At 37.0% G+C, this 25432-nt stretch overlaps 1 protein-coding gene across 10 annotated transcripts in view; it reads left to right on the forward strand.

Moving 5' to 3' along the window:
• Positions 1 to 2153: 2153 nt before the first annotated feature.
• Positions 2154 to 25432, forward strand: part of LOC128696063 (vesicle transport protein SFT2A) — a 40677-nt gene continuing 17398 nt past the window's right edge. Inside the window, exons 1-5 of one of the 10 annotated variants that reach the window (XM_053787076.2) lie at positions 2184 to 2302; positions 3037 to 3151; positions 3815 to 3929; positions 13465 to 13488; positions 20862 to 21031. In XM_053787076.2, the coding sequence (XP_053643051.1) occupies positions 3849 to 3929; positions 13465 to 13488; positions 20862 to 21031 (275 nt within the window). In that variant the 5' untranslated portion in view covers positions 2184 to 2302; positions 3037 to 3151; positions 3815 to 3848. Of the gene's footprint in view, positions 2412 to 3036; positions 3152 to 3812; positions 3930 to 13464; positions 13489 to 20861; positions 21032 to 25432 lie in introns of all 10 variants that reach the window. The other 9 variants (XM_070094930.1, XM_053787074.2, XM_053787073.2 and 6 more) reach the window with 9 other exon arrangements.

The raw sequence follows: 25432 nt of genomic DNA on the forward strand, positions 1-25432 counted from the left end.
CGGGTTTAGTGCTCCTCTCCTAAATATAATAATAAAAGTCAATCAAAATTAAATGTTCGAAATTATTTTACAATTTCTTAAATACATAAGCGTATAATGGACTAGGCCTCAGATGTGAGTTAATTGAGCCAGTTACACTTACTGTTCTGATTATTGTAAATTGTGTAAATGTAGCTATTGTAAATAATCGAAAAGCAATTGTTTACACCAGTAATGGATTATGTTACAGTATTATTATTATTATTATTATTATTATTATTATTATTATTATTATAATCAAAAAGAAGCGCTAAGCCACAAGGGCTATACAGCTATGTTACAGTAGTGATTAATTAGTTATGCAAGTAGTTAATTCAGTCACATGAACGTTGCAATACACTAAATTTATTATGTTACAAGGTCATGGCCAGATTTTGTCATTTCGGATGAAATGTTTATTTAGTTGTGAATGAATCGCCTCTTAAATTCCTGGGTGTTCTGGCGTTCAAGATCGTAATAACGTAGTGTAATAGTTCAGTTAACAACCGGTGGTGCAATTCATCAAGGACTGGTACTTAGGGGAGGAAGCTTATGACGACCTTTCGTCCATCACGGACCGTTGTCAAGTCATAACTGTTGTGATTAGACAATGGTCCAGAATGGGCCGAAACGTCGTCACAAGGTTCTTCTAACTGAGGGTTTCGAGGGCATTGTTCCTACTACGGCATTGTGACTTCAAAATCAAGAGAGTATAGATAAGACCTCAATGGCGTGAGCGGGAAAGACGGGACAGGCGAAAAATAGCGTTGGAAAGGAGTGTCCTTAGTCGTATAAAAAGTGCCAGGGCTTAACCCAGCAGCTAGGTGATCGTGGGTCAGACTTAAGAATCAGGAATTGCAGGCTCAGTTGCGATGGTCTTGTGGAAGTTGGATATCAAGACTTGACAAGTTGGCAGTAAGTTACGTCGCAGGACAAGGCAGCAGGGACTTATAATTCTCCATCAAGTGGTGGCAATAACTTCTAGACAGGCAGCACACAGAGTTATGGTATTTGCCAGGGTTTCGGGTAGACTGTCATTGCATGTGAAATGTGTGGAAAATTGCATTTATCTGAATGTAACTAATTATGTACATAACAGTAAATGATAACAAAGATAATTATTATTTATCAATGTTACATAGACAAGTAGGAATTTGGGACACCTAGGTCGCAAAAAATGTCCCCCTTCGATACCTACCACTGTCATAACCACAAGTTGCTCTGGACCTATTAATTAAATGAAATATACATACACCAGGAATACTGGTAAATACATAAATTTGTGGACTGTATATTAAAAAATTATTATATATAAATTCACATATACATAACAGAAGGAAAATATATCTTAATATCACTCACCAATTTGACTGGATATTAAGTTGTAACATACTCAGAAAAACCTCACTAACAAAATTTATGAAAACACTGGCCAGAATTATACACAAATCTAGAGAGCTTATCTGAGCTTCATGGAGCTGTCTTGTCCAGTCGTCTGATATCTCGAGTTATGCAGGAATGCACATCCAACAATTTCGCCTCCTATTTGAGAGGTGTCAATCCAATTTTAACCTCTAGAGCATGAAAAATTCTTCCCATTATATTAACGTTGTATCCAATTCAAAACCAAGATGGCGAGTCCCGTCTGCGCAGACGCAGGCTTTCCGTTTTCTATGACAAATATTATTAAATACAGTATGGCCATTTATTTACATATAAATACTGAATTTCTGGAAAATATATACAGTATTTTCCACAAAATGTTTACATGTTAAATAGTAACTGAGAGCAAAACTGGCAAAAAGTAGCCAGTTTGGCCACCTGGTATCCTGATTTATTCACCATGTTTAGGGGTGTATGGGCATCTTACTTTGTGCTGGACATTGTTGACATGATTACCTAATAACTCTGTGGAGTACTTTTTGTTCCTTATTTATCTAATTCTGTCAATAACAAAAATTATCTATAAACATTAGTTCTTTTTTTGTGTTAATATTTTAAACAGCTTTATATGGGGAGCCGGTCACCAACTTCAGTGTTGTGAAGCTCGGAGTTAATGCTGCAAAGTTCATCTTTCTTCTTTTCTCCATACTATGTATATTTTTTACACTTGTTTCCTTTATCTTTCATCACAGCTTTGGACAATATATCAACCCCAGAGACAAGGAGATGAGACTGAATACAGCTTACTCGAGTGTGACCCCTTAACTACAGTAACAACCACCTGGCAGTGACCAGTAGTAGTGTCAGCTGACTTCCGCCAGTTATTTCCTCGATTCACACGGTAACTGCAGGAGTTAGCATCAGTGTGTGTGCTAAATGTACTGGTGTAGCCAGTAGGCCGAGGAAAGAGCAATAAGGCTAGTGTGTGTTCTAGAATCACAACAAAGAAGGTTCGTGGGTGTTTCCTAACTTCATAACCCCGTTAATTCTTGGCTACGAGATAATACTGTAGCAGAAATATTGCCGTCTTATTTCTTTGTAATATATATTTCTTTCAGTTGGTCAGGTGTATCATGTCCACCGGGGTCAGTGCTGCTCCTACGGGTTTGTATCGCAAGAAGATACAGCACAGGTGTAAAACACAGACTGATTAACATAAGTTGTGTCATACTTGGAGACTCATAGTTACGTAGTGTATTTCTCCATAAAATTACTTATCAGAATGGTTAACGTTAGATTATTTATACTGGGAATAAATAACGTTTGACTTCATTGGATTAACATTTATTAGATACTTAATATACCTTTTATGAGGCGTCAAAACGATTGAAAAAAAAAAAAAAAAAAAAAACTATGTTCTGTCATCTTCAACATGGACAGCAGGTATAAAGAAATGTTTCCTTACCCTTTATTTTAACTTGCTCTGGAACTGAGTCTGCATCCTTGTCTAGTTGAGATACTCAACGGTAAAATGACACCAACAGTGACTTTATTTGGAGTATTAACCCAGAAATTTTGTGACCAATGCAAATCGATCAGTGTGGCTTATTTCCATTAGGGTCCCTCCTTTTCCAGGATGCAACCCACAACAGTCAGCTACCTACTTACTGTTAGGTGAACTGAAACCGCTGTAAAAAAATATGCTGAACATCTCTGCATGCTCCTTCATCATCCTAGTTAAGTCATCATAGTATGTCACTTTTGTATTCTATAAAGATCATACGCTGTATAGCCCTTGTGGTTTAGCGCTTCTTTTTTATTATAATAATAATAATAATAATAATACAAAGATCATATTTAATATTTTGGATACACTTACACAATGTGAGTCCTTTTGTGTTGCTGTAGGTAGTGTTGTTACACTAATTTTGTTTTTAATATAGTAATTTGAAACTTGTGCTCCATTTTATAACCTCTGCAGGCATATTGCAGAAGCTGTTAAGTACTACTTTGTTTCATCAATACTTCCATAGTGCTAATTCCAAATTAGATGGTTTAGAGGCTAAAAACTTGATCATAATCTACTTAATTTATTATATCTTCATATTGCAACTTTGGTTTACTTTTGCAACTTTCAGGGTCATTTTCTGACTATTTCCTGTAATTACTTTTTTTTACTATAGGTTACATTATATAAAAAAATTATAAAAATACATATAATAAAAAAAAATTGAAGGCTCGACAGTCAAGCATCAGTGTTTGGTAAGCTCGGGCAACATTCAGATCTACATGAGTGTTAAGTATGTTGTCAGGATAGATTGCTTAATTAGGCTCTTTGTCTGGCTGTTTCTGTAATCTTTTGGGATGAAAATGAAAATTTTTTCTAACTTTAAATATTTTAATGTCCCTACAGAAAAAAAATTTGAGAAACCTTTGATAAATCAAGTATGGATAAGCTGCGCAAGGCTTTGAGTGGCCGGGAAACCATTGGTGAGGAAGAAGAGGAAAGAGGGAATATAATTACTCAAGTAAGCCAAATAACGTTGCGATTGTCTCTTTGTTCTTGTTCGGTAGGATATCCTTGTTGGCTTGTAATGTACTATGGTTAGAACTGAAATATTAAGTCAGTCCAGTTGGTGTTTTAACTGCTTTATATTTTAAGATTACTCTGTGTCACAAATTTAGTTATATTATCAATTACAATTATACATATAAAATTATTTTATATACTGCATTTGTATGTGTATACACTGTAAACTGTAGGATAATAATACTTTTGAGATGTCATTAAATGCAGCTCTCCACTTTTTGGTGCTTTATATTAATGAGAAAACAGCAATAAAATTTGATAATCAAATATTTACTGGTACCCCAAGTGTTTTGTCATTGTTCACTGCTGTCCCAAACTTGTTATTCCAGTTAAAAGATTAAGTCTGAAGAAGCATCTCACAATTCAGTCTATCTTCCATGCAATTTTCCTGGAATATTTTTTGTATTGAAGAAATGAGAGGGGGCAAGATCTGTTTTTAACTTAGTCCTTTATATGTTATAGAGCAGAAGTTTTCAAAGCTGACCTCTGTTGGGTATGTCATGTTGAATGTGAATAAATATTGACCAACAGTAGTCCAAATCCTGTGAAATTATGAAGAGATTTTGAAAACACATATCCTGACATGGAAAATAAAAAAGAGTACCCCCAAAAGAATATCTGCCAAATACCATGAGAAGAAAAGTGTATTTTTGCATTTGAATTTAATGCCATAGCAAAATCAGATGAACCTCATCCTGTCGCAAAAAGTGTGAAATAAAATTGTGCGCAAGTGGTCTGGTAAAACGTACATGTTAAAAATTTTACATAAGAATTTACTGTGTATCACTCACATACAGTTTCTAGATGTAGCAAATGTGTGTGTTTTTGTGAAGAATGAAGACTTGTAAAATTGAGTCCAGTAGACTTTCCAGATATTGCAGGGTTTGCAACGTTACTTATGTTTGTTCACCGTATATATGAATTTTCTGTTGAAAATATGCTTATTTGGAATCTTCCTACCAAAGTTATGGGTGAATAATTTTAAAATTTGATGATTCATCCTTTAAGAAACATGAAATATCCTGGCATTTATATTCTGGTTTATACACTGGAACCACGGCTATGGTAGGAAAAATGTCAGGTGCTGTTGGATTCATAAAAATTATTGCTCCACATGTTAAGCAAAACCATTGTTGATAAGTCACATGTGCAGCATCAATAATCTATGACTAAACATTCACCTGTACTGCAGGTTTTATCAGTGGAATAGACAGATGAATTACACTCTTGGAGAGATCAACTTTGCTGGAAGATGAAGATAAGATAAGATTTCGTTCGGATTTTTAACCCCGGAGGATTAGCCACCCAGGATAACCCAAGAAAGTCAGTGCGTCATCGAGGACTGTCTAACTTATTTCCATTGGGGTCCTTAATCTTGTCCCCCAGGATGCGACCCACACCAGTCGACTAACACCCAGGTACCTATTTGCTGCTAGGTGAACAGGACAACAGGTGTAAGGAAACGTGTCGAAATGTTTCCACCCGCCGGGAATCGAACCCGGGCCCTCCGTGTGTGAAGCAGGAGCTTTATCCACCAGGCCACCGGGCCACCCAATGAAGTAGGCAAAGTGGAAAGATAGTTTGATGTAATCAATCCATCACCTTTGGTGCAAGATTTTCTGCATCATGTATGTACTTGCAATTAAATGAATGTCACGTGAACTAAAAAACGTGCTCAGTGAGGTCAAGCTTGTCAATTTAATCAGAGCAAAACCACTCGATTACAGAAATGGGAAGTTGGCATAAAACGCTTCTTTATGCCGAAATTTGGCAGCTATCGTGTGTAGAAGTGTTATTTCAGTTTTAAGAGCTACAAGATGAGAAAAACGTATGTTTATCAATGTATTTTTGAACTAGCAGAAGGTTGCATACTTAACTGATATACAGTGGAACCTCTACTTGTGAGTTCAATCCGTCCCACGACCTTGCTCGCAACTGGATTTGCTCGTTTGCAGAGTCAGTTTTCCTCATTTAAATTAACTGAAATGCAATTAATCCGTTCCAGTGGAATTCTGTGCTTCAATAATTTCGCTAATATCAACTCTACAGCTTATTTATATATCTCACTTCATCTAATATGACATAATAAACAATATAAATAGCATAGAAACCTGATATATACATGTACTCTAAAATGACTAAAATGTGCAATTATGTAACAGGTGGAGGCGGCCACAACCGCTCCCTCTATGTTGTGGTAAACACTGACATCTAGCGACGGCCTTTTGAAGCCGTCTGTTATTATAATTATTATGTAGTACATTATTATTATATGTGTATTATTATTATACATATTATATTATTATTCTTGTATTGTATTATTGTATGTACTATTATTATTATATTTTATTATTATTATTATTATTATTATTATTATTATTATTACAATATAAATAATTTGTAATTTTTATTCACACACACACAAAAAAAAAGATTTACTGTTATGCCTTATTGCAATAATTGTATAAATAATGTCAACTCATTCACGACTGCATATTGGAATGGACAGTAACATCATTTGTTTACTCTTGACCATAGCCAAAACAATCTAACATTTCTCCTGTGTTGAGCTCAATTTGAAGTGAAATCCATTATTTATGCTCAGATTTCTTTCATTTTTGGTGTACGTTAAGAAGCATCTTTCCATCATACATTGCCCAAGTTTCAATAAGATAGTCCAACAAACAATTGAGATAAAATTCCCTAGATCAAGAGCAAGAGCCCCTCACCAGCGTCAAAGAACCTGCCTTGAGGTCTGCTCGCTTAGGGAGTTTTGCTCACGTATGGAAACAAAAAATCGACCAATCGACTGCTCGTATTTGGAAAAATTCGCACGTGGATGTGCTCACAAGTAGAGGTTCCACTGTATTTATACATCTGAACAAACCTAATCCTTCAATACAAGGTAGCCTATTTAATATTTAATTACAGTAAGCCCTGGCTTCACCTGACAAATACTGGGGAGAAGGGAGAGGAATTGGTAATAGCAATTGTGGTGGATAGAGACTAGATTGTTTTGCTATGATCATGACACAGTTTTGTAATTAAAGGACTTTGTTGTTTACAAATCACTTAACCCAACAGATTTTGCACTGTATTTCTAAAGTACGTTAAATTGAAGGCTAAGGAATCGGGTTTACTGTAACTAGTTTTAAAGGTCAGACTTAAATGGATGATTTCAATGAAAACTCAAGCTTTAGCATTGTTTTTTTTATTAATAAATGACGTTTTCCTCTGGAAATTCAATATTTTGGTGACAACAGCATTGTTTCTGATTTGATACCATGATTAGGAAATTCATACTTTCCTTTAATACGAATGTTAGATTGTGTTCAAAATCCTCATGTTGTCTGTAACTGTCTGAACTACCATTAAAAGAGAAGAAATAATTTAGAGATGTTAATTTGTCACTTTACAGAATTACGTTACATTGAACTTGCTACTTTTGATTTAGATATTAAAAGAATATACTAAATTTACCGCACAAGTTTTGAAATACTATCATATTCGTATTGCAAAAAAAAAAAAAAACTTTTTACATGCAGTGACAAAAAGCAAATGGAAAACTATCCGTTTCGAGTTAATACAAGTTGCTCCAAAGATTTAATGTACAGTGGACCCTCGGTTATTGGCCGTTTTTTTGGCCGAAATTTTATTCCGGTTATCTGCCGTTATTTCGGTTATCTGCCATATTGGACATGTCCGCCCGTAGCAAAGTATGAAAGTAAAGGAGGAAGAGAGAGGGGAGAATGTGCCTTCTTCAGTGATTCTACGATATGTATGATACTAAAGCAGCAGAAGTCAACAAAGGCTATAGCACCAGCCAGTGATAGTGTAGCATTAACAGTGTAGCTAGTAAGTTAAGCAATTAAGCGATAGAAAAAGGACGACACGAAACTGACTCCTCCAATGTTGTTGGAGGTATATAGGGCCACTGACAGTATATGCCACCCTGCCTATCTTCCACCACCCTAAACCAATGCCAGCATCTCCTCCAAGGTACAGTAAGTGTAAATATTTCTTATTTATAAAGTGTAAATATTTCTTATTTATAAATTGTTTCAGTGTGGATAGTGGTGGTAGCAGAGCTGCCACCACCACCACTATATGTATGGCTTATGTTGGCAGTGGCCCTTATAAACCCAGCAACACCACCACCACCAGTCCTCACATACGTAATGACACATACATATTATTCATTCTAGAGCATATACGTATCGTGTATGTTATTAATATTGTTTATTATGTCATATTAGATGAATTGTGATAGATAAATAAACTGTGGAGTTGATAATAGTGTCATATTTAAGCATTCTGTCCTGTCTCCAAACAATAAACTTGCCTCCCTCTCCGCTCCTCGCCGTTTTGCATACACCAACAAGGTAAAGGTAAAAGTGATTTAAATGTTCATTTGTCCATTTCATTAGTCATTTTATTTAGTTCTCTTTGTTTTGTATATGTAAAACTATAGTTAATCTTTAAAAAATGTATTTTTTTTTTTAATATTTTTGGGTGTCTGAAACGGATTAATTGGATTTGCATTAATTCTTATGGGAAATAATATTTCAGTTTTTGGCCATTTTGGTTTTAGGTCGACCTTCTGGAATAGATTACAGCCGATAACCGAGGGTCCACTGTACAGTGGTCAAGACTGAAATATTAAGACAGTCCAATTATTTCTTTTACTATTAAAACTGCCACTTCATTATCTGTAAAATTATTTCTAATGGGGTCCTTCAGACTTGTCCCCCAGGATGCAACTCACAACAGTCAGCTAACACCCAGGTACCTACTTACTGTTAGGTGAACAGGGACAGCAGGTGTAAAGAAAAAATGACCAACGTTTCCACCCTGCCAGGGATTGAGCCATGGACACTCAGTATGTGAGATGAGAGCATTGCAAATTGAGCCATGGGACACTATGCGAGCCATGAATAGTACAATATTAAATGCAAAGGTCACAGAGGGCATTAGATATGAGGTTTTCATGTGCTCGGCTGCAGATAAAAGTAGTGCAACAATTAGTGTTGTACATAATATATCTTGTTTGATAGAGATGATTAGTGTTTTTTTTTTTTTAACTGTACTGCTGTAGGATTTTTCAACTACTCAGAAGGGTCAGAAAATTATTTAGGTAAAATGTCAGTTGTTTTCTGATAAAGTTTGAAACTGTGAAAGTATAAGTATGTATTTTATCTTAAGATAAGTACAGCAGTATTATAATATACAGTGTGCATGTGCCATGAGTTTGCTGGCAGATTTGTTTGTGAGGATGGTCTTGGTCCCTGGCCATGCCTCTTAAGCTTTCTTAACTGGCATTATTGGTTTCTGATGTCTGGAGCCTACTCTTAAAACTGTATAGGGGTTGTTTCCCCAATTTTCACATCCAGTTCATTCTTACTTTCTTTCCTTCTTCCCTGAAACTGAAAAGTTCTTATCCGTGTGACTTGTTTGCATTTTTCAGTTTCCATTTGTCTTTGTTCATGGTCCTTACATTTGTCTATCCATATCTGCTTTATCAATTCACTGAGTATCCTTTATATTATAATCATGTCTCCTCTGGTTATCCTTTCTTCCCAAATCATCAAATTCTGTTCCTTTAATCACCTTTCAGAGTATTCAACTCCTTAGATCAGAGAATAAGAGGTGTGCAAATCTTGGGCTCTCTAACAAGTGTACAATAAAAAGAAGTATAAAAAAGATGAATGCTTAAGTGTTTATTTGGTTCATAATAACAATGGAAGGTACCTGAATAACATTAAATAAAAATAAGGCTTAAATGCTTACACTACCTGAAGGACTGACCATACTAGGAGCTGGTAGGTACATGTACTACAGTGAGCTCTGCATCATTATAAGATGTAATGAGGAGGGGGTTGGGGAATGAGGATTTTAGTGGCCCTCAGACCCACTGCATTGGCTTCTATACCACATGTAAGCATTAATTATATGTTTTCCAAAACTATTCCTGGAAAAATCTAGCAAAGTATTAATTATTGTTCATTTAAATTTCATTATACTGTATATTTATACATGTACATATATGTATAATTATAGTCATCGTAAGTAGTAGGTTGGTAGACAGCAACCACTCAGGCAGATACTACTGTCATCCCAAGTGAGTGTAAAACAGAGGCCTGTAATTTTTGCATGATGGTAGGAGTGCTGGTGTCTTTTTTCTGTCTCATAAACTTGCAAGATTTCAAGTACATCTTGCTACTTCTACTTACACTTAGGTCACACTACACATGCATGTACAAACATATATATACACACACACCCCTCTGAGTTTTCTTCTCTTTTCTTACTAGTTCTTGTTCTTTTTTATTTCCTCTTATTTCCATGGGAAAGTGAAACAGAATTCTTTCTCCCTAAGCCATGCGTGTCGTAAGAGGCGACTAAAATGCCGGGAGCAAGGGGCTAGTAACCCCTCTCTTGTATATATTACTAAATTTATAAAGAGAAACTTGTTTTTCTCTTTGGGCCACTCTGCTTCAGTGAGATACGGCCATTGCATTAAAAGAAAGAAGAAAAGATTATAGCCATTGAGTGTAAATTCTCATGCTTTGATTTCAATTTCAACACCCTGATTCAACCACTCCATAATGTGCTGGTCATTGAACTGATAAAAATTCAGTGTAATTTATTTATAATTGACCAATTCTTTCTTTGTAGCCTCATTGTACATGATTATAATGAAGTACCCAGGCTATACTGACTGAAATTTTATTCTAGGTATAAAATACACTGGCCAGGGAGGTATACCATCTTTTAGGAGTGAAGTAGAGCAGAATGTAAGTGTGGTGGAGGTACGTGAGGCATTACGTAGAATGAAAGGGGGTAAAGCAGCTGGAACTGATGGGATCATGACAGAAATGTTAAAAGCAGGGGGGGATATAGTGTTGGAGTGGTTGGTACTTTTGTTTAATAAATGTATGAAAGAGGGGAAGGTACCTAGGGATTGGCAGAGAGCATGTATAGTCCCTTTATATAAAGGGAAAGGGGACAAAAGAGATTGTAAAAATTATAGAGGAATAAGTTTACCGAGTATACCAGGAAAAGTATACGGTAGGGTTATAATTGAAAGAATTAGAGGTAAGACAGAATGTAGGATTGCGGATGAGCAAGGAGGCTTCAGAGTGGGTAGGGGATGTGTAGATCAAGTGTTTACATTGAAGCATATATGTGAACAGTATTTAGATAAAGGTAGGGAAGTTTTTATTGCATTTATGGATTTAGAAAAGGCATATGATAGAGTGGATAGAGGAGCAATGTGGCAGATGTTGCAAGTTTATGGAATAGGTGGTAAGTTACTAAATGCTGTAAAGAGCTTTTATGAGGATAGTGAGGCTCAGGTTAGGGTGTGTAGAAGAGAGGGAGAATACTTCCCGGTAAAAGTAGGTCTTAGACAGGGATGTGTAATGACACCATGGTTGTTTAATATATTTATAGATGGGGTTGTAAAAGAAGTAAATGCTAGGGTGTTCGGGAGAGGGGTAGGATTAAATTATGGGGAATCAAATTCAAAATGGGAATTGACACAGTTACTTTTTGCTGATGATACTGTGCTTATGGGAGATTCTAAAGAAAAATTGCAAAGGTTAGTGGATGAGTTTGAGAATGTGTGTAAAGGTAGAAAGTTGAAAGTGAACATAGAAAAGAGTAAGGTGATGAGGGTATCAAATGATTTACATAAAGAAAAATTGGATATCAAATTGGGGAGGAGGAGTATGGAAGAAGTGAATGTTTTCAGATACTTGGGAGTTGACGTGTCGGCGGATGGATTTATGAAGGATGAGGTTAATCATAGAATTGATGAGGGAAAAAAGGTGAGTGGTGCATTGAGGTATATGTGGAGTCAAAAAACGTTATCTATGGAGGCAAAGAAGGGAATGTATGAAAGTATAGTAGTACCAACACTCTTATATGGATGTGAAGCTTGGGTGGTAAATGCAGCAGCAAGGAGACGGTTGGAGGCAGTGGAGATGTCCTGTCTAAGGGCAATGTGTGGTGTAAATATTATGCAGAAAATTCGGAGTGTGGAAATTAGGAGAAGGTGTGGAGTTAATAAAAGCATTAGTCAGAGGGCAGAAGAGGGGTTGTTGAGGTGGTTTGGTCATTTAGAGAGAATGGATCAAAGTAGAATGACATGGAAAGCATATAAATCTATAGGGGAAGGAAAGAGGGGTAGGGGTCGTCCTCGAAAGGGTTGGAAAGAGGGGGTAAAGGAGGTTTTGTGGGCGAGGGGCTTGGACTTCCAGCAAGCGTGCATGAGCGTGTTAGATAGGAGTGAATGGAGACGAATGATACTTGGGACCTGACGATCTGTTGGAGTGTGAGCAGGGTAATATTTAGTGAAGGGATTCAGGGAAACCGGTTATTTTCATATAGTCGGACTTGAGTCCTGGAAATGGGAAGTACAATGCCTGCACTTTAAAGGAGTGGTTTGGGATATTGGCAGTTTGGAGGGATATGTTGTGTATCTCTATACGTATATGCTTCTAAACTGTTGTATTCTGGGCACCTCTGCAAAAGCAGTGATAATGTGTGAGTGTGGTGAAAGTGTTGAATGATGATGAAAGTATTTTCTTTTTGGGGATTTTCTTTTTTTGGGTCACCCTGCCTCGGTGGGAGACGACCAACTTGTTGAAAAAAAAAAAAAAAAAAAAATAAAATACTGTTAATAAGTAAGTAAACCAAACGATTAGTTTACCCAAAAGGCAAGTGTGAATGGAAGCCTGTTAAATGTTTTCTACTCTGGAAGAATCTTAAATACTTCTACTTACATTCAGTATACCCTATACTTTCCACTGTAATTTTTTTTTTATTCTTTTTTTTTTAATTTAGGAGGCCTGATCTGAGACTGCCTGCAGAGCAAGGCTTCCATGACCCATTACTCTTGATATCCTCATTTCATTTCTACCATCTACTGTGTGTACTTGTACTTTGTTTCACTTTCCATACTTCTCTCCATACATGCTTCCTTTAAAATTCAGTTTATGACTGTTCATATAATTACTGAATCTTTTAACTTTGCCAGTGTTCCCCTTCATACCATATTCATTCCCCTAAAACTGAAAGGCATTCATCTTGGTAATGTATCTTTCAAGAAGATATTGTGTGTATGTTAATGGTCCATCCAAATTTGATGATCGTAACATCATATTTTGAAAGAACAGTGACTTGGAGAAAAGAGAAAGAAATGTATAATGGTACTTTGTTGAAACGTTAAATACTGAACTAAACTTTTTTACCATACAAACATTATTTCTCATATTTTAAATATACTGTACGATGTTTTATTTTATGGGTTGCGCTGTACATGCTTGCATTGGCGTGGCTTTCTTATCCTGTGTGTTAATGCTAATGTTTGTTTCCTGAAATATGTAATGATTAGCAGTGTTGTCAGCAGCACATTTGTGTTGAAGACTGGACATCACGTACCTACTTAACTCCACTTCTTTCTTCCCTAGACGGAGGACACGCCACTCTTGCGTGTAAGTGTTGTGGGTCCTTCTCTGAATATTATTGAAAATTTTTTGCTTATATAAAGGGGTTATTTACCTTATTTTCTATGTTTAACTTTTAGAAATCATTAGCATAGGTTTATTTTTAGTTTATCTGTAGATGCATGCAAATCTGTCAGTACCATAATGCTTAGTAGTGAAGGACCCCCTACCCCTCCAGATTAATTGAAATAATTTTATTGAATTTTTTCAAATTTATAAATTCTATAACTTTTTCATGTCAGCTTTCATTATTGTGCTGGATCACTCTTAATAATTTTTTAAATAAACTTTATTACTGGCACTGTACTATTAATTGCTTTTTAAGCACAGTATATCTTGTTCATTATTTTATATTCTGAATTTATTTTCATAATTCATTTGTTACACCTTTCATGTGAGCACTGTTTTATAATGCTCTTCACAGGCTCCTTCAAAAGGAAGGAGGGGGGTGGGAACAGGTGCCATTATGTTGGTGAAGGAAGTTTGTTACAAGTAATTGGAGCTACCATACCTTCCTTGGAACAAATTAGATTACTCCCCCTTCCCTCTTATTTCCTTAAGGGCTGTATGACCCTTACAGGTTTAATTACCTAATGAATACAATATTTTTGTCCCTTTGGAAGACCTACTCCATAAATAAAAGAACAAATTAAAGCCAGATATAGTGCATCATTGTGCATTTCATTGTACATTAGCATTTTTCTAATTGCATTATCTTTGCATGTGCCTTAAGAGTATTAAAATTATCCTTAATTTTGCCTTCTATCCAAAAACTGTATTTGCATAAAGAAAAGCTTGGTTTCTAATGACCAGATATTGCAAGTTCTTGTATGATAGACACATCAAAAGTTTAGTTTAGGAATACTGTTTAATTTAAAGCATCATTTTTACAGTGGTACAGTGAACCCTCTAATTAATGGAGTTATAAGTGTCCAGCTGTCCAACACTTCCAAATTCTGAAATACTTTTTTCATGATCATCTGGTGGTCTTCTGAATCAGTAGACCAAGTCTTCTGGTTCAGAAGACATCCGAAAAGGTTTTAATTACTTTTTCGTGGTGAAACAAAATGTAAACTGCTTTGACTCTGAATAACTTTTATTCTGAGTCAGAGGATCTGTAAATCTCTACTAGTGAAAATAATGTATGTAGATGTCTGTTCATATGCTTTGCTAGTACGTATATGAGCAGCAGAGCAAAGAGTAACACCATAAATATTAACCCCCTGATTGTCGCAACCCCAAATCCTGGTGTTGCAAAATTTCAAAAAAAAAAAAAAAATTTTTTTCTTGTGAAATGATAGAGAATCTTTTCCCTATTGTAATGACATCAACAGAACGAAATTTGATGGAAAACTGACGGAATTGCGCTCTCGCAAAGTTAGCGACCTCGGTGATATTTATGAATCGGCGATTTCGCCCACTTTGAGCCCTATTTTTGGCTAATTCCATTGTTCCAGTCAACAAAACTCAGTTATTTCTTTAGAACTCCATTTTTTCTATCGATTTTGTACAAGAAACTGCCCATTTATCGATTTCAACTACCCAATAACGTGGTCAGAAATTTGTAATTTGGCCAATGTCACAAAAATTAAAAAATAGGGTCCAGAATGAACAATGCAGACATTCCTGGCTCTAAAATAACATTTTCTTTGTTCATCAGTCACGTCTCCAGGCCCCTCTGATATTTCTCTTGCTTTCTATTTTGAATCTTTATTCAAACGAAAAATAGAAGATTTACTGTTATGCAGAATACTGCAATATTGTAATAATTGTATAAATGTCAACCCATTCATGATTGCATATTAGAATGGCTACTTTGACATTTATTAGAAAATGACATCATTTGTTTACTTTTGAACATCGGCAAAAATCAAACATTTCCCCTACTTTGAGCTTCATTTCAAGGTTCTTTTCATAGTAAAAACAGTCAAAATCACCTCTATTTCTATAATATGTTTTCCATTCTATCAAAGGAGACCAAGAAAACGAGAATACAACCATAAATACTATACGAAAATAGACCACAAACTCTCCATTTTAATTAAAAAAATGGTCAGATTTTTTTCGTCTCATTATGCACTGCGTGCTGCAGGATTTTTTTTTATATGGTACACACTGACCACACAGACCCATTCTCTCAAATGTGGGCCTACCAGCTTTCTCCTGCTTGATTTGATGCCACTAGAATTTATATATGTCAAAAACGGTGGCTCATAAGACGTATGTATATGACCAAAACAGTCAAAGGGTTAACACCAGGAGACCATTGTTGAATGGACCATTTACACCCTGCTTCTCCAAGCTTTTTATTATGGGCCATTTTCTTTTGTTTTCTGGAGGTAACTGTTGAACCTTTATGGCTCGCATCTCCACTAAACTTATGAGCACATCTGTAAGCCTGTCCTTGCTTTTACAAATGTTAATTTCTTAACGTTAAATTCCTCGCATACCCATGCCACTGAGACCTAAAACTTGGTTCAGGTTTCTGCACGAGTGAGCACAAACTGGCACAGGAGGCTTACAGCTCAGGAAACAAAGAAAACAGATTCTAGACATGGCCACTCTGCCCCATACTGCATGATTTCCAGTTATCAGACTTGATCTAATGCTTTAGAAGACTAGACACCATCTCTACAGACAAAATCTGGATTTACTAACTTTTTTCCAGTTTGTCTGATGGTTCCAACATTTCTTTTTTTTTTTTTTTTTCATTGCCAAAATCCATTAATGAGAGGTTTTACTGTATTTTTGAATGCATTTTAGGATAAGAAGGGACACTGATATTTATTTTAGTTCTAAAACCATTTACTATTAAATGCATCTGGTCACAGTTTGGAACCCAGTAAAAATTACAAAATCTCTTATCAAGATAAAGAAAAAAAAGTTTCAGATAATTATTTTTTATGACAAGCTATTTAATTGCATTAAATTATTATACTTGGCATCACATATGTCTTCTATCTTTTAACTATATTTTCTTGTTATTTAATAGCAAATGCCCTGTGATATGATGTTACATCCATAAGTAAGTACAGGAGTAATTTTATAGAACTTCATTTTCTTACTTTTATTAATGTATAATATTAGGTAATACAGAATTCATAATTTACTAGAAAAGTGCATGTTAAAGTTTAGTGATGTGGTTTAGTTGCCAGTGCACTACATGCCATGACAGTTTTAATGTTAGGCTCATGAAAAGAAAAAAAAATGTTGAATTTTGTTATTGTGGAACAAGTATGGGTTATGAAGCAGAGTATGCCTGTGTATTAAATATCTGCTCTGTCACTTCAGTGACTTCTTAAAAATCTATAAAAAAAAAAAAAAAAAAAAAAAATATACTGTATTGTGAAATGAGTTGAGCCTACAAGAATATTTTACAAATTATTAATGAAGTAACAGATGGAAATGACAATGTAAAATTAATAAATAATACTGTAGTAACCTATGCGGTGGCTGAGAATGAAGTATAGTATATGCATAGTTCTAATAATATAATGGGAATTAAGTACGTACTGTATAAAAGTCTCAGTACTATGGCTGGAACAGTTGACTATTAACCCTTTGACTGTCGCAAGCCCCTTTCTGAAAGTGTCATTCGATGTCGCAAAATTCTTGGGAAAAAAAAAAATTACTTTTTCTTATGAAATGATAGAGAATCTTTTCCCGATGGTAATGACACCAAAAGTGCGAAATTTGGTCGAAAACTCGTGGAATTACGCTCCCGCGAAGTTAGCGGTCTCGGCGACATATACACATCGGCGATTTTGCCGACTTTGAGCCCTGTTTTTGACCAGTTTCGTTGTTCCAGTTGACCAAACTCATAGCTATTTCTTTAGAACTCCATTTTTTCTATCAGTTGAGTATAAGAAACCACCCATTTACCGATTTGAACTACTCAATAAAGTGGTCAGAAATTGGCAATTTGGCCAATTTCGTGCAAAATAAAAAAGATGCCAATTTCAAAATAGGGTCCAGAATAAACAGTGTAGACATTCTTGACACTAAAATAACATCCTCTGTTCATTAGTCACGTCTCTAGGCCCCTCTTATATTACTATTGCTTTCTATTTTGATTTTTTATTCGTACAAAAAATACAAAATTTACTGTTATGCAGACTACTGCATTATTGTAAAAATGGTATAAATAATATCAGTGCACTAGTGAAAGAATATTAGACTCCCCAGTTGACGTGTATTGGACTGTGGTGTGATTTGCTTACTCTTGAACATTGGTAAAAATTGAACATTTCCGCTACTTTGAGCTCAATTTCAAGGTCGTTTTCATCAAGAAAGTAATCAAAATCATCTCTATTTCTGTAATATGATTTCCATTTTATCACGTGAGACCATGAAAACGAGAATACAACAACAAATACTATACGAAAATACACCTCAAAGTCGGCATTTTAATCCAAAAAAAATGGTCATTTTTTTTTCTCATTATGCACTGCGTGCTGCAGAATTTTTTTTGTGGTGCACACTGACCACACAGACCCATTCTCTCATGTGGGCCTACCAGCTTTCTCCTGCTTGATTTGAAGCCGCTAGAATTTACGCGTTTAAATACGTCCGAAACGGGCACGTAAGACGTATATATACGACTGAAACAGTCAAAGGGTTAACCTACAAATTGAAGAAACTAAAAAAACTTTATGGCTCAGAACAGATAGTCTATGGTAGTTTCATATCCAGTTTCCTCTCAAGGAAGGTTCTTTGATGACATTGAGGGGAGCTTGATCCAAGGAATTGGACTTTATTTTCTTTTGGATTGAACCTAATTGCCTCCCATTTTCCCAGGCACTGTATGACCTCTTCAGGTCTAACACTCCTACTCCCCACAAATATAATGATAATCTCCAATTAGTGGGTTGAGTAATGACTGTTAATTCACTAGCTTAGCTGAATGTGTGGGATTTTTATCTTCTTAAAACAAATTTTATGGGAACTTTTGTATTTGATCATTTCCAGTTCCTCTGCTCCATCATTCTTAATATGTTCATTGCTTGTGTTCTTGGAGTCCCCCCACATCCCTTGCCTCAGTGTTGTACAAGCATCAGCATCCCATTCAGAATTTTCCTATATTAATTTCCAGCTTACACCCTTGTTGGTTTATTGCTTGCTTTGATTATAATTTCCAGCTTGGCTTCCGTGATTATCTGTATAATTTTAAGTTGTATTATAAATTGTATGTTATCAGAGAACTAAAGTTAAGTGAAAAAGTATAACTGTTTTCCCTCCTAGTAGCATTATCTAAGTAAACAGCCAACTTTGGAATACTCATGTATGGTGCACTGTATATATATTATAAAGTTTGGGATCATTGGTAATGCCATTATTATGATTGTAATAGTAACTTTTTATATTTATACATTGTGTACGGTATATGTCTATATAATATTAATTACTTCACCAGCTATAAGTTAAGCTCGGTCTAAAAAAAAAAAAAAATTCAGTCTCCCCAAAAATCAGTTTATTTAGGGCCTCTCATAAATCAATTATTATTATTATATTTAACCCTTAAACTGTCCAAACGTAGATCTACGTTCACGTAGAAAGCATCTAAAAAAAAATCTACGTTCTGAGCCCCCCCCCCCCCCCACGTGAACATAGATCTACGTTTGGACAGTTTAAGGGTTAAGGGGAAACACTAAACCAATATAGTCATATGATGCCTAGGGAATGGGAGGCAATCGGATTTGATCCAAGGAAGGGAAGAACAGTTTCATTTCCTTGCATCAAGAACCCTTTCACTGCTATCAAGGACCCTTCCTTGAGGGGCCATAAGTCAAGCTTGGTATTTTCATTTCATTCCAAAACCTGGTGTTTATGGTAAACATCAAGCTATTAGGTTAAACATTTTTATTCAGTTACATTTAAAGTTTCTACAGTATTACACCCCTCAAGGGAAGGGCTTTGATATTAGTGACGACCTCTTCATCCAAGGTACTGGATTTGACCACCCTTCCCTGGATCAAACATGATTGTCTCCTATTCCCTAGGTGCTATATGACACCTACTGGTTTAGTGGTTCTCCTCTCATTCCCTATCCCTCAATTAAAATATGAAAAAATAAACTTGTAATAAGTATTGTAAATGTTAATTATTATAGTCTCCATGGGGAAGTGGAACAGAATTCTTCCTCCGTAAGCCATGCGTGTTGTAAGAGGCAACTAAAATGCCGGGAGCAAGGGGCTAGTAACCTCTTCTCCTGTATATATTACTAAATGTAAAAGGAGAAACTTTCGTTTTTCCTTTTGGGCCACCCCGCCTCGGTGGGATGCGGCCGGTGTGTTGAAAGAAAGAAAGAATTATTATAGTAAATAGTGAATGACATTTTAACGAAATAAACCACCGTAAACCCCCCATATAACTGACTAAAGGGGAAGGTAGTGGCCAGTGACACTTGTGATAGATAAGGGAGTTTGTCACGATTATAAAGAATTGTTCTGCAACCAAAAGACTGTTGTTTCCAAATCTACCAACACCAAATTTTGTTCCATATTTCTGAAGTAAGTTAAATGGAGGATTTGCTGCATTTATAATAAGATTGAGTTTTGTTAGTTGGCTTAATGCATCCCTAGTGCCAGTGAAACCCTTCTACCCAACAGTGACTAGGGACATTGCAGCCCCTCAACCAAACAATGGCCCTCAGGCTATTACAACTGAACACTTAATAATGCTACAGCCATCTCCAACCTTCAGTGCATCGACAATTTTTTTCTTGCTCATTTAAAAAAATTATATCTCGTAAGATAAATTTGTCTAGTGCCACATTTTTTAAATAAAATGCCAACTGATGGCTGGTAATGTATCTACAGTATGTAGTGCTTCTTAAATTGAACTTTACTTTGCTCATTCAGCAAACTGCTCTGACCAAAAAAAAAAAAATGAATTCAGTATTGCATTAGCTGCAAATATCAGTCTAAAGTTCTAAACATAGTGAAATTTATATATTTCATGACGTTTGATAATGGTAACAAAACTAAAATTTGACTGGTCTTATATAGGAGTGAGTTATATTCTGGTAATTTTTAGTAGTGTTGGATTAGATTAAGTTTTGGTGCAAAATTTAAAATTTGCATACAGTGTTAATGCAGTAGGTCAGCTTGTTTGACTAGAATGTTAAGCATGACATACAGGCACGCCTATAGATACACAGTATTTATATGACTCAAGAAATCGTAATGACACGATTGCAAATAAACCATATCCCCGGCCGGGATTGAACCCGCGGTCATAGTCTCTATGACCGCGGGTTCAATCCCGGCCGGGGGTATGGTTCACAGTATTTATATGCTGAATGTACCGTATATGTATTGTATGTACAAGACAAGAGTTTCATTTAATTTTTTCATTTACAGGTGATTGACAACAGTAGTCTCAGCTGGAACACAAGAGTTAAAGGCTTTGCAATATGCTTTGCTCTTGGCTTTTTATTCTCCATTCTGGGATCAGCACTTCTCTTCTTGCCAGGAGGATTCATCTTATTTGCAGTTTTCTATACACTGGGAAATATATTGGCACTTTCAAGGTAAATTTCAGTTTTGTATAAATAAGGTAGTTCCTCTCATTACCTTTGGTGGAAGAATGCCTAGCATCAAAAGAGAAGTCTTTCTTTTTCTCGTCTTTTTTAACAAAGTTCTGGCTGTCTCCCACCAAGATAGGGTGACCCAACAAAGAAAAAACCTTTACTGTTGCTCACTCAATCACTGTCTTGCCAGAAAAGTGACATCACAGTTCATATAACCTTCCAAACCCCAACATCCCCACATGTCCTTCAGAATGCAGGCACAGTACTTCCCATCCCTATGACTAGTCTGGCTAACTGGTTTCCCAGAATCCCTTCATAAATATTACCTTTCTCACACTCCAACAGCATGTCAAATAAAAACTACTTGCTGTCGCGTGCTTCTATCAAACACACTTGCACAAGCTTGTTAGATATTCAAGCCCTTAACACTAAAAACCTCCTTTATCCCCTCCATCCAACATTTCCTTGGATGACCCCAACCCCCTCCTTTCTCCTACCCTCAATTTATATGCCCTCCTAGTCATCTTTTTCTCCGTCCTCTCTAGGCAATCTACCATCCTTCCTTAAGAACTTTTTAACTGACAGACATTTCCGTGTTCGAGTCAATAATGTTCTTTCCCCAGACTTCGTCCAAGCTGAAGGTGTCCCCCAGGGATGTGTTCTAAGCACGACACTTTTTCTCCTTGCTATAAATGATTTAACCTCTGTTCTTTCACCCAATATTTGGTCATCACTCTGTTGATGACTTTGCTATTGCTTGTGCAGGCGCTGACTCATCTCATTGCAGTTTCTCTCCAGCATGCGGTCGACCGTGTTTCCACTTGGGCCACCACGCATGGGTTTAAATTTTCAAGTACCAAAACTCACCAAATTACTTTCACTAGATGCTCTGTCATCTCCGATCATCCTTTGTATCTCTATGGCTCCCGTATCCCCGAACGTGATACAGTCAGGTTTCTAGGCCTTCTCTTTGACCGTAGGTTATCCTGGAAACCTCGCATTACCTCTCTGAAGGCAACTTGTCACAGCCGGCTAAACCTTCTTAAAGCCCTTGCTCATCTTTCCTGGGGAGCTGATCGTCGAACTCTGCTTCGCCTGCATTCAGCCCTCGTTTTATCGAAACTCGATTATGGTGACCAGATTTATTCAGCGGCCTCTCCTGCTACTCTCTCTAGCCTTAACCCTATCCATCACCAAGGATTACGTTTGTGCCTTGGTGCTTTTCGCTCTTCCCCTGTTGAGAGCCTCTATGCAGAAGCGAATGTTCCATCCTTGTCTGATCGCCGTGATGCCCATTGCCTTCGCTACTATGTACGCTCTCACAATCTCCACAATCCTTCCATTTATAGAATGGTCACCGATATTAGTAGACATTCTTTATTCGTTCGCCACCCCTGTTTGCTCCGTCCCTTTTCTCTTCGCCTACATTCACTCTTGTCTTCCCTTCAGTTACCACCTTTATATGTTCATGTAGCATCTCACTTTTCCCTACCCCCCTGGGAAGTTCCAGCTGTTCGGGTCTGTTCTTTCTCACTCCCGTGCTCGAAAGCTCAACTGCCTACGGTGGCTTCCCGCTCTTTTTCTTGATCACTTCCACTCCCATTCTCATGCCATCGCTGTGTACACAGATGGCTCTAAGTCTTCAGACGGCGTCGGATTCGCAGCAGTGTTTCCGGACAGCGTCGTGCGGGGGCATTTACTATCTTCGGCTAGCATTTTTACTGCTGAATTGTATGCCATTCTTGCAGCACTTATTCGTATCGCATCTATGCCTGTGTCATCATTTGTGGTAGTCTCAGACTCCCTTAGTGCTCTACAGGCTATACGAAAATTTGATACATCTCACCCCCTAGTTCTCCGTATCCAACTTTGGCTACGCCGTATCTCTACGAAGCATAAAGATATTATTTTTTGTTGGGTCCCTGGACATGTCGACATACAGGGCAATGAACAGGCAGACACTGCTGCGCGGTCAGCAGTACATGACCTACCAATTTCCTATCGAGGTGTTCCATTTCTGGACTATTTTGCTGCAATAGCTACCCACCTTCACGCCTGTTGGCAACAACGTTGGTCAACTCTGCTTGGTAACAAACTTCATTCTATTAAACCGAGCATAGGTTACTGGCCGTCTTCTTGTCATCAGTGCCGTGGTTGGGAGACCACTCTCTCCCATCTTCGCATTGGCCATACTCGTCTTACTCACGGGTATCTCGTGGAGAGGCACCCTGTACCTCTCTGTGAGCAGTGTCAAGTTCCTGTATCGATTAGCCACATTCTGTTAGACTGCCCTCTCTATCAACGAGCACGCAGAATTTACCTCCAACGCCGTCTTCGTTCTACTACTCTCTCTTTACCTTCCCTTCTTGCTGATGGACCCTCCTTTAATCCTGACTCTCTCATTGACTTCTTGACAACGACTGATTTACTCCACAAACTCTGATGATGATATCATACGCACTCCCCTCAGCCCTTTCTAGCTCAGTCTCTTGCTGCCCTTTACCCTTTCACCATCCACTGCTCCGCTGTTATCCATAACCTATTACTTGTCCACCTCCCTTTTGCCACCTGATGCCCTCGCTTCCTTCCTGCCCTGCAGCGCTGTATAGCCCTTGTGGCTTAGTGCTTCTTTTTGATTATAATAATAATCCGTCCTCTCTAAATATCCAGACCACCTAAATAACCCCTCCTCAACCGTCTGAATAATACTTTTGGTGACTCCTAATCTTCAAACTCTGAATTCTCTACATAATATTCACACCAAACATTGCCTCCCCCAAACACGACATCTTGACTGCCTCCAGCCTCCTCCTCGCTGCAACACTCAATACCCATGCTTAACACCCATTAAAGTGTTAGTACCACTACATATTGGTACATTCTGACTTTTGCCTCCATGGATAAAATATTGTTCCACAGATGCCTCAGTGTACTGCCAACCTTTTCTTTCCTTCAGTTCTGTGGTTCACTTAATCTCTCAAAAAACCAACTGCCACATCCACTCCCAAATATCTGAATGCATTTACTTCTTCCATACTCCCTCCAATCTAATTTCCAATATCAAATTACACACAATACAGTGGACCCCCAGATTACGTAATTAATCCGTTCCAGAGAGAGTGACTTATCCCAAATCTGACTTATTCCGAATTAATTTTCCCCATGAGAAATAATGGAAATCCAATTAATCCGTTTCAGATGCCCAAAAGTATTAAAAAAATGTTTTCTACATGAAATATACATTTACCTACACAGAAAACAATGATACATTAAGAATAAAACAATAATAACATTACACTTGCCTTTATTGAAGACATGGTGATGTATGGAAGACGGGAGAAGGGGAGAGGATGGAGGAGTTTAAGATTGTTTGGAAGGGGAATCCCCTTCCATAAAGACTTCAGGTACCAAGTCCTTATCCTGGGTTACTTCCCTCCTTTGTTTTTTAATGCCACTAGGACCAGCTTGAGTCACTGGACCACTATCGCTCAAAAAAGTGTTCCAGAGAAGTCTGTTTCTGACATATGTTAAGAATAGTCCTTCAATATGACACTAATATCAGTTCTACAGCTTATTTATCTAGCAAAATTCATCTAATATGACATAATAAACAATATTAATAACATGGAATACACTCTAGAATGAATAAAAGAATGTCACGAGTGGTGGTGTGTTTGTTGTTGGGTGTATAAGGGCCACTGAAAGACGAGTCTTACATAGTTGTGGTGAAGGCAGTAGCAGAGGCGGTGGTGTTAGTCAGTAGCCCTATATACCTCCAACAACAATGGAGGAGTCAGTTTCGTGCTGTCCTTTTTCTATCGATGAATCGCTTAACTTGCTACACTGTTAATGCTACACTTTATCGCTGGCTGGCGCTATAGCCTTTATGGACTCCTGCTGCTTAAGTATCGTACGTATTGCAGAATCACTGAAAAAGGCGTGTTCTTCCCTCTCTCTCAGCCCTTTACCAAAGGGCTGACTGACACTTGAAGCTTTCTTTGGGCCCATGGTGGTTTATTTAGCAGTTGCAAGCACTAAAAAGAATAATGTTGAAGGATAAGCTATGGCAGGAAAAGAGGGACTATAAATGTATTAATTCAAGGATTACGTGGAGTAAAATAAAGGTTGGATGTGAGAAGTTGGTTATAGTAAGCGTATATGCACCTGGTGAAGAGAGAAGTATAGAGGAGAGAGAGAGATTTTGGGAAATGTCGAGTGAATGTGTGGGGAGTTTTGAACCAAGTGTGAGAGTACTTGTGGTTTGGGATTTTAATGCTACAGTGGGTAAAAATGTGGAGGGAGTAGTAGGTAAATTTGGGATGCCAGGGGTAAATGAAAATGAGGAGCCTTTAATTGAGCTATGTGTAGAAAGATGTTTGGTAATAAGTAACACATATTTGA

Source organism: Cherax quadricarinatus, chromosome 48, assembly GCF_038502225.1.
Source record: "Cherax quadricarinatus isolate ZL_2023a chromosome 48, ASM3850222v1, whole genome shotgun sequence".
NCBI classification, from domain to species: domain Eukaryota; kingdom Metazoa; phylum Arthropoda; class Malacostraca; order Decapoda; family Parastacidae; genus Cherax; species Cherax quadricarinatus.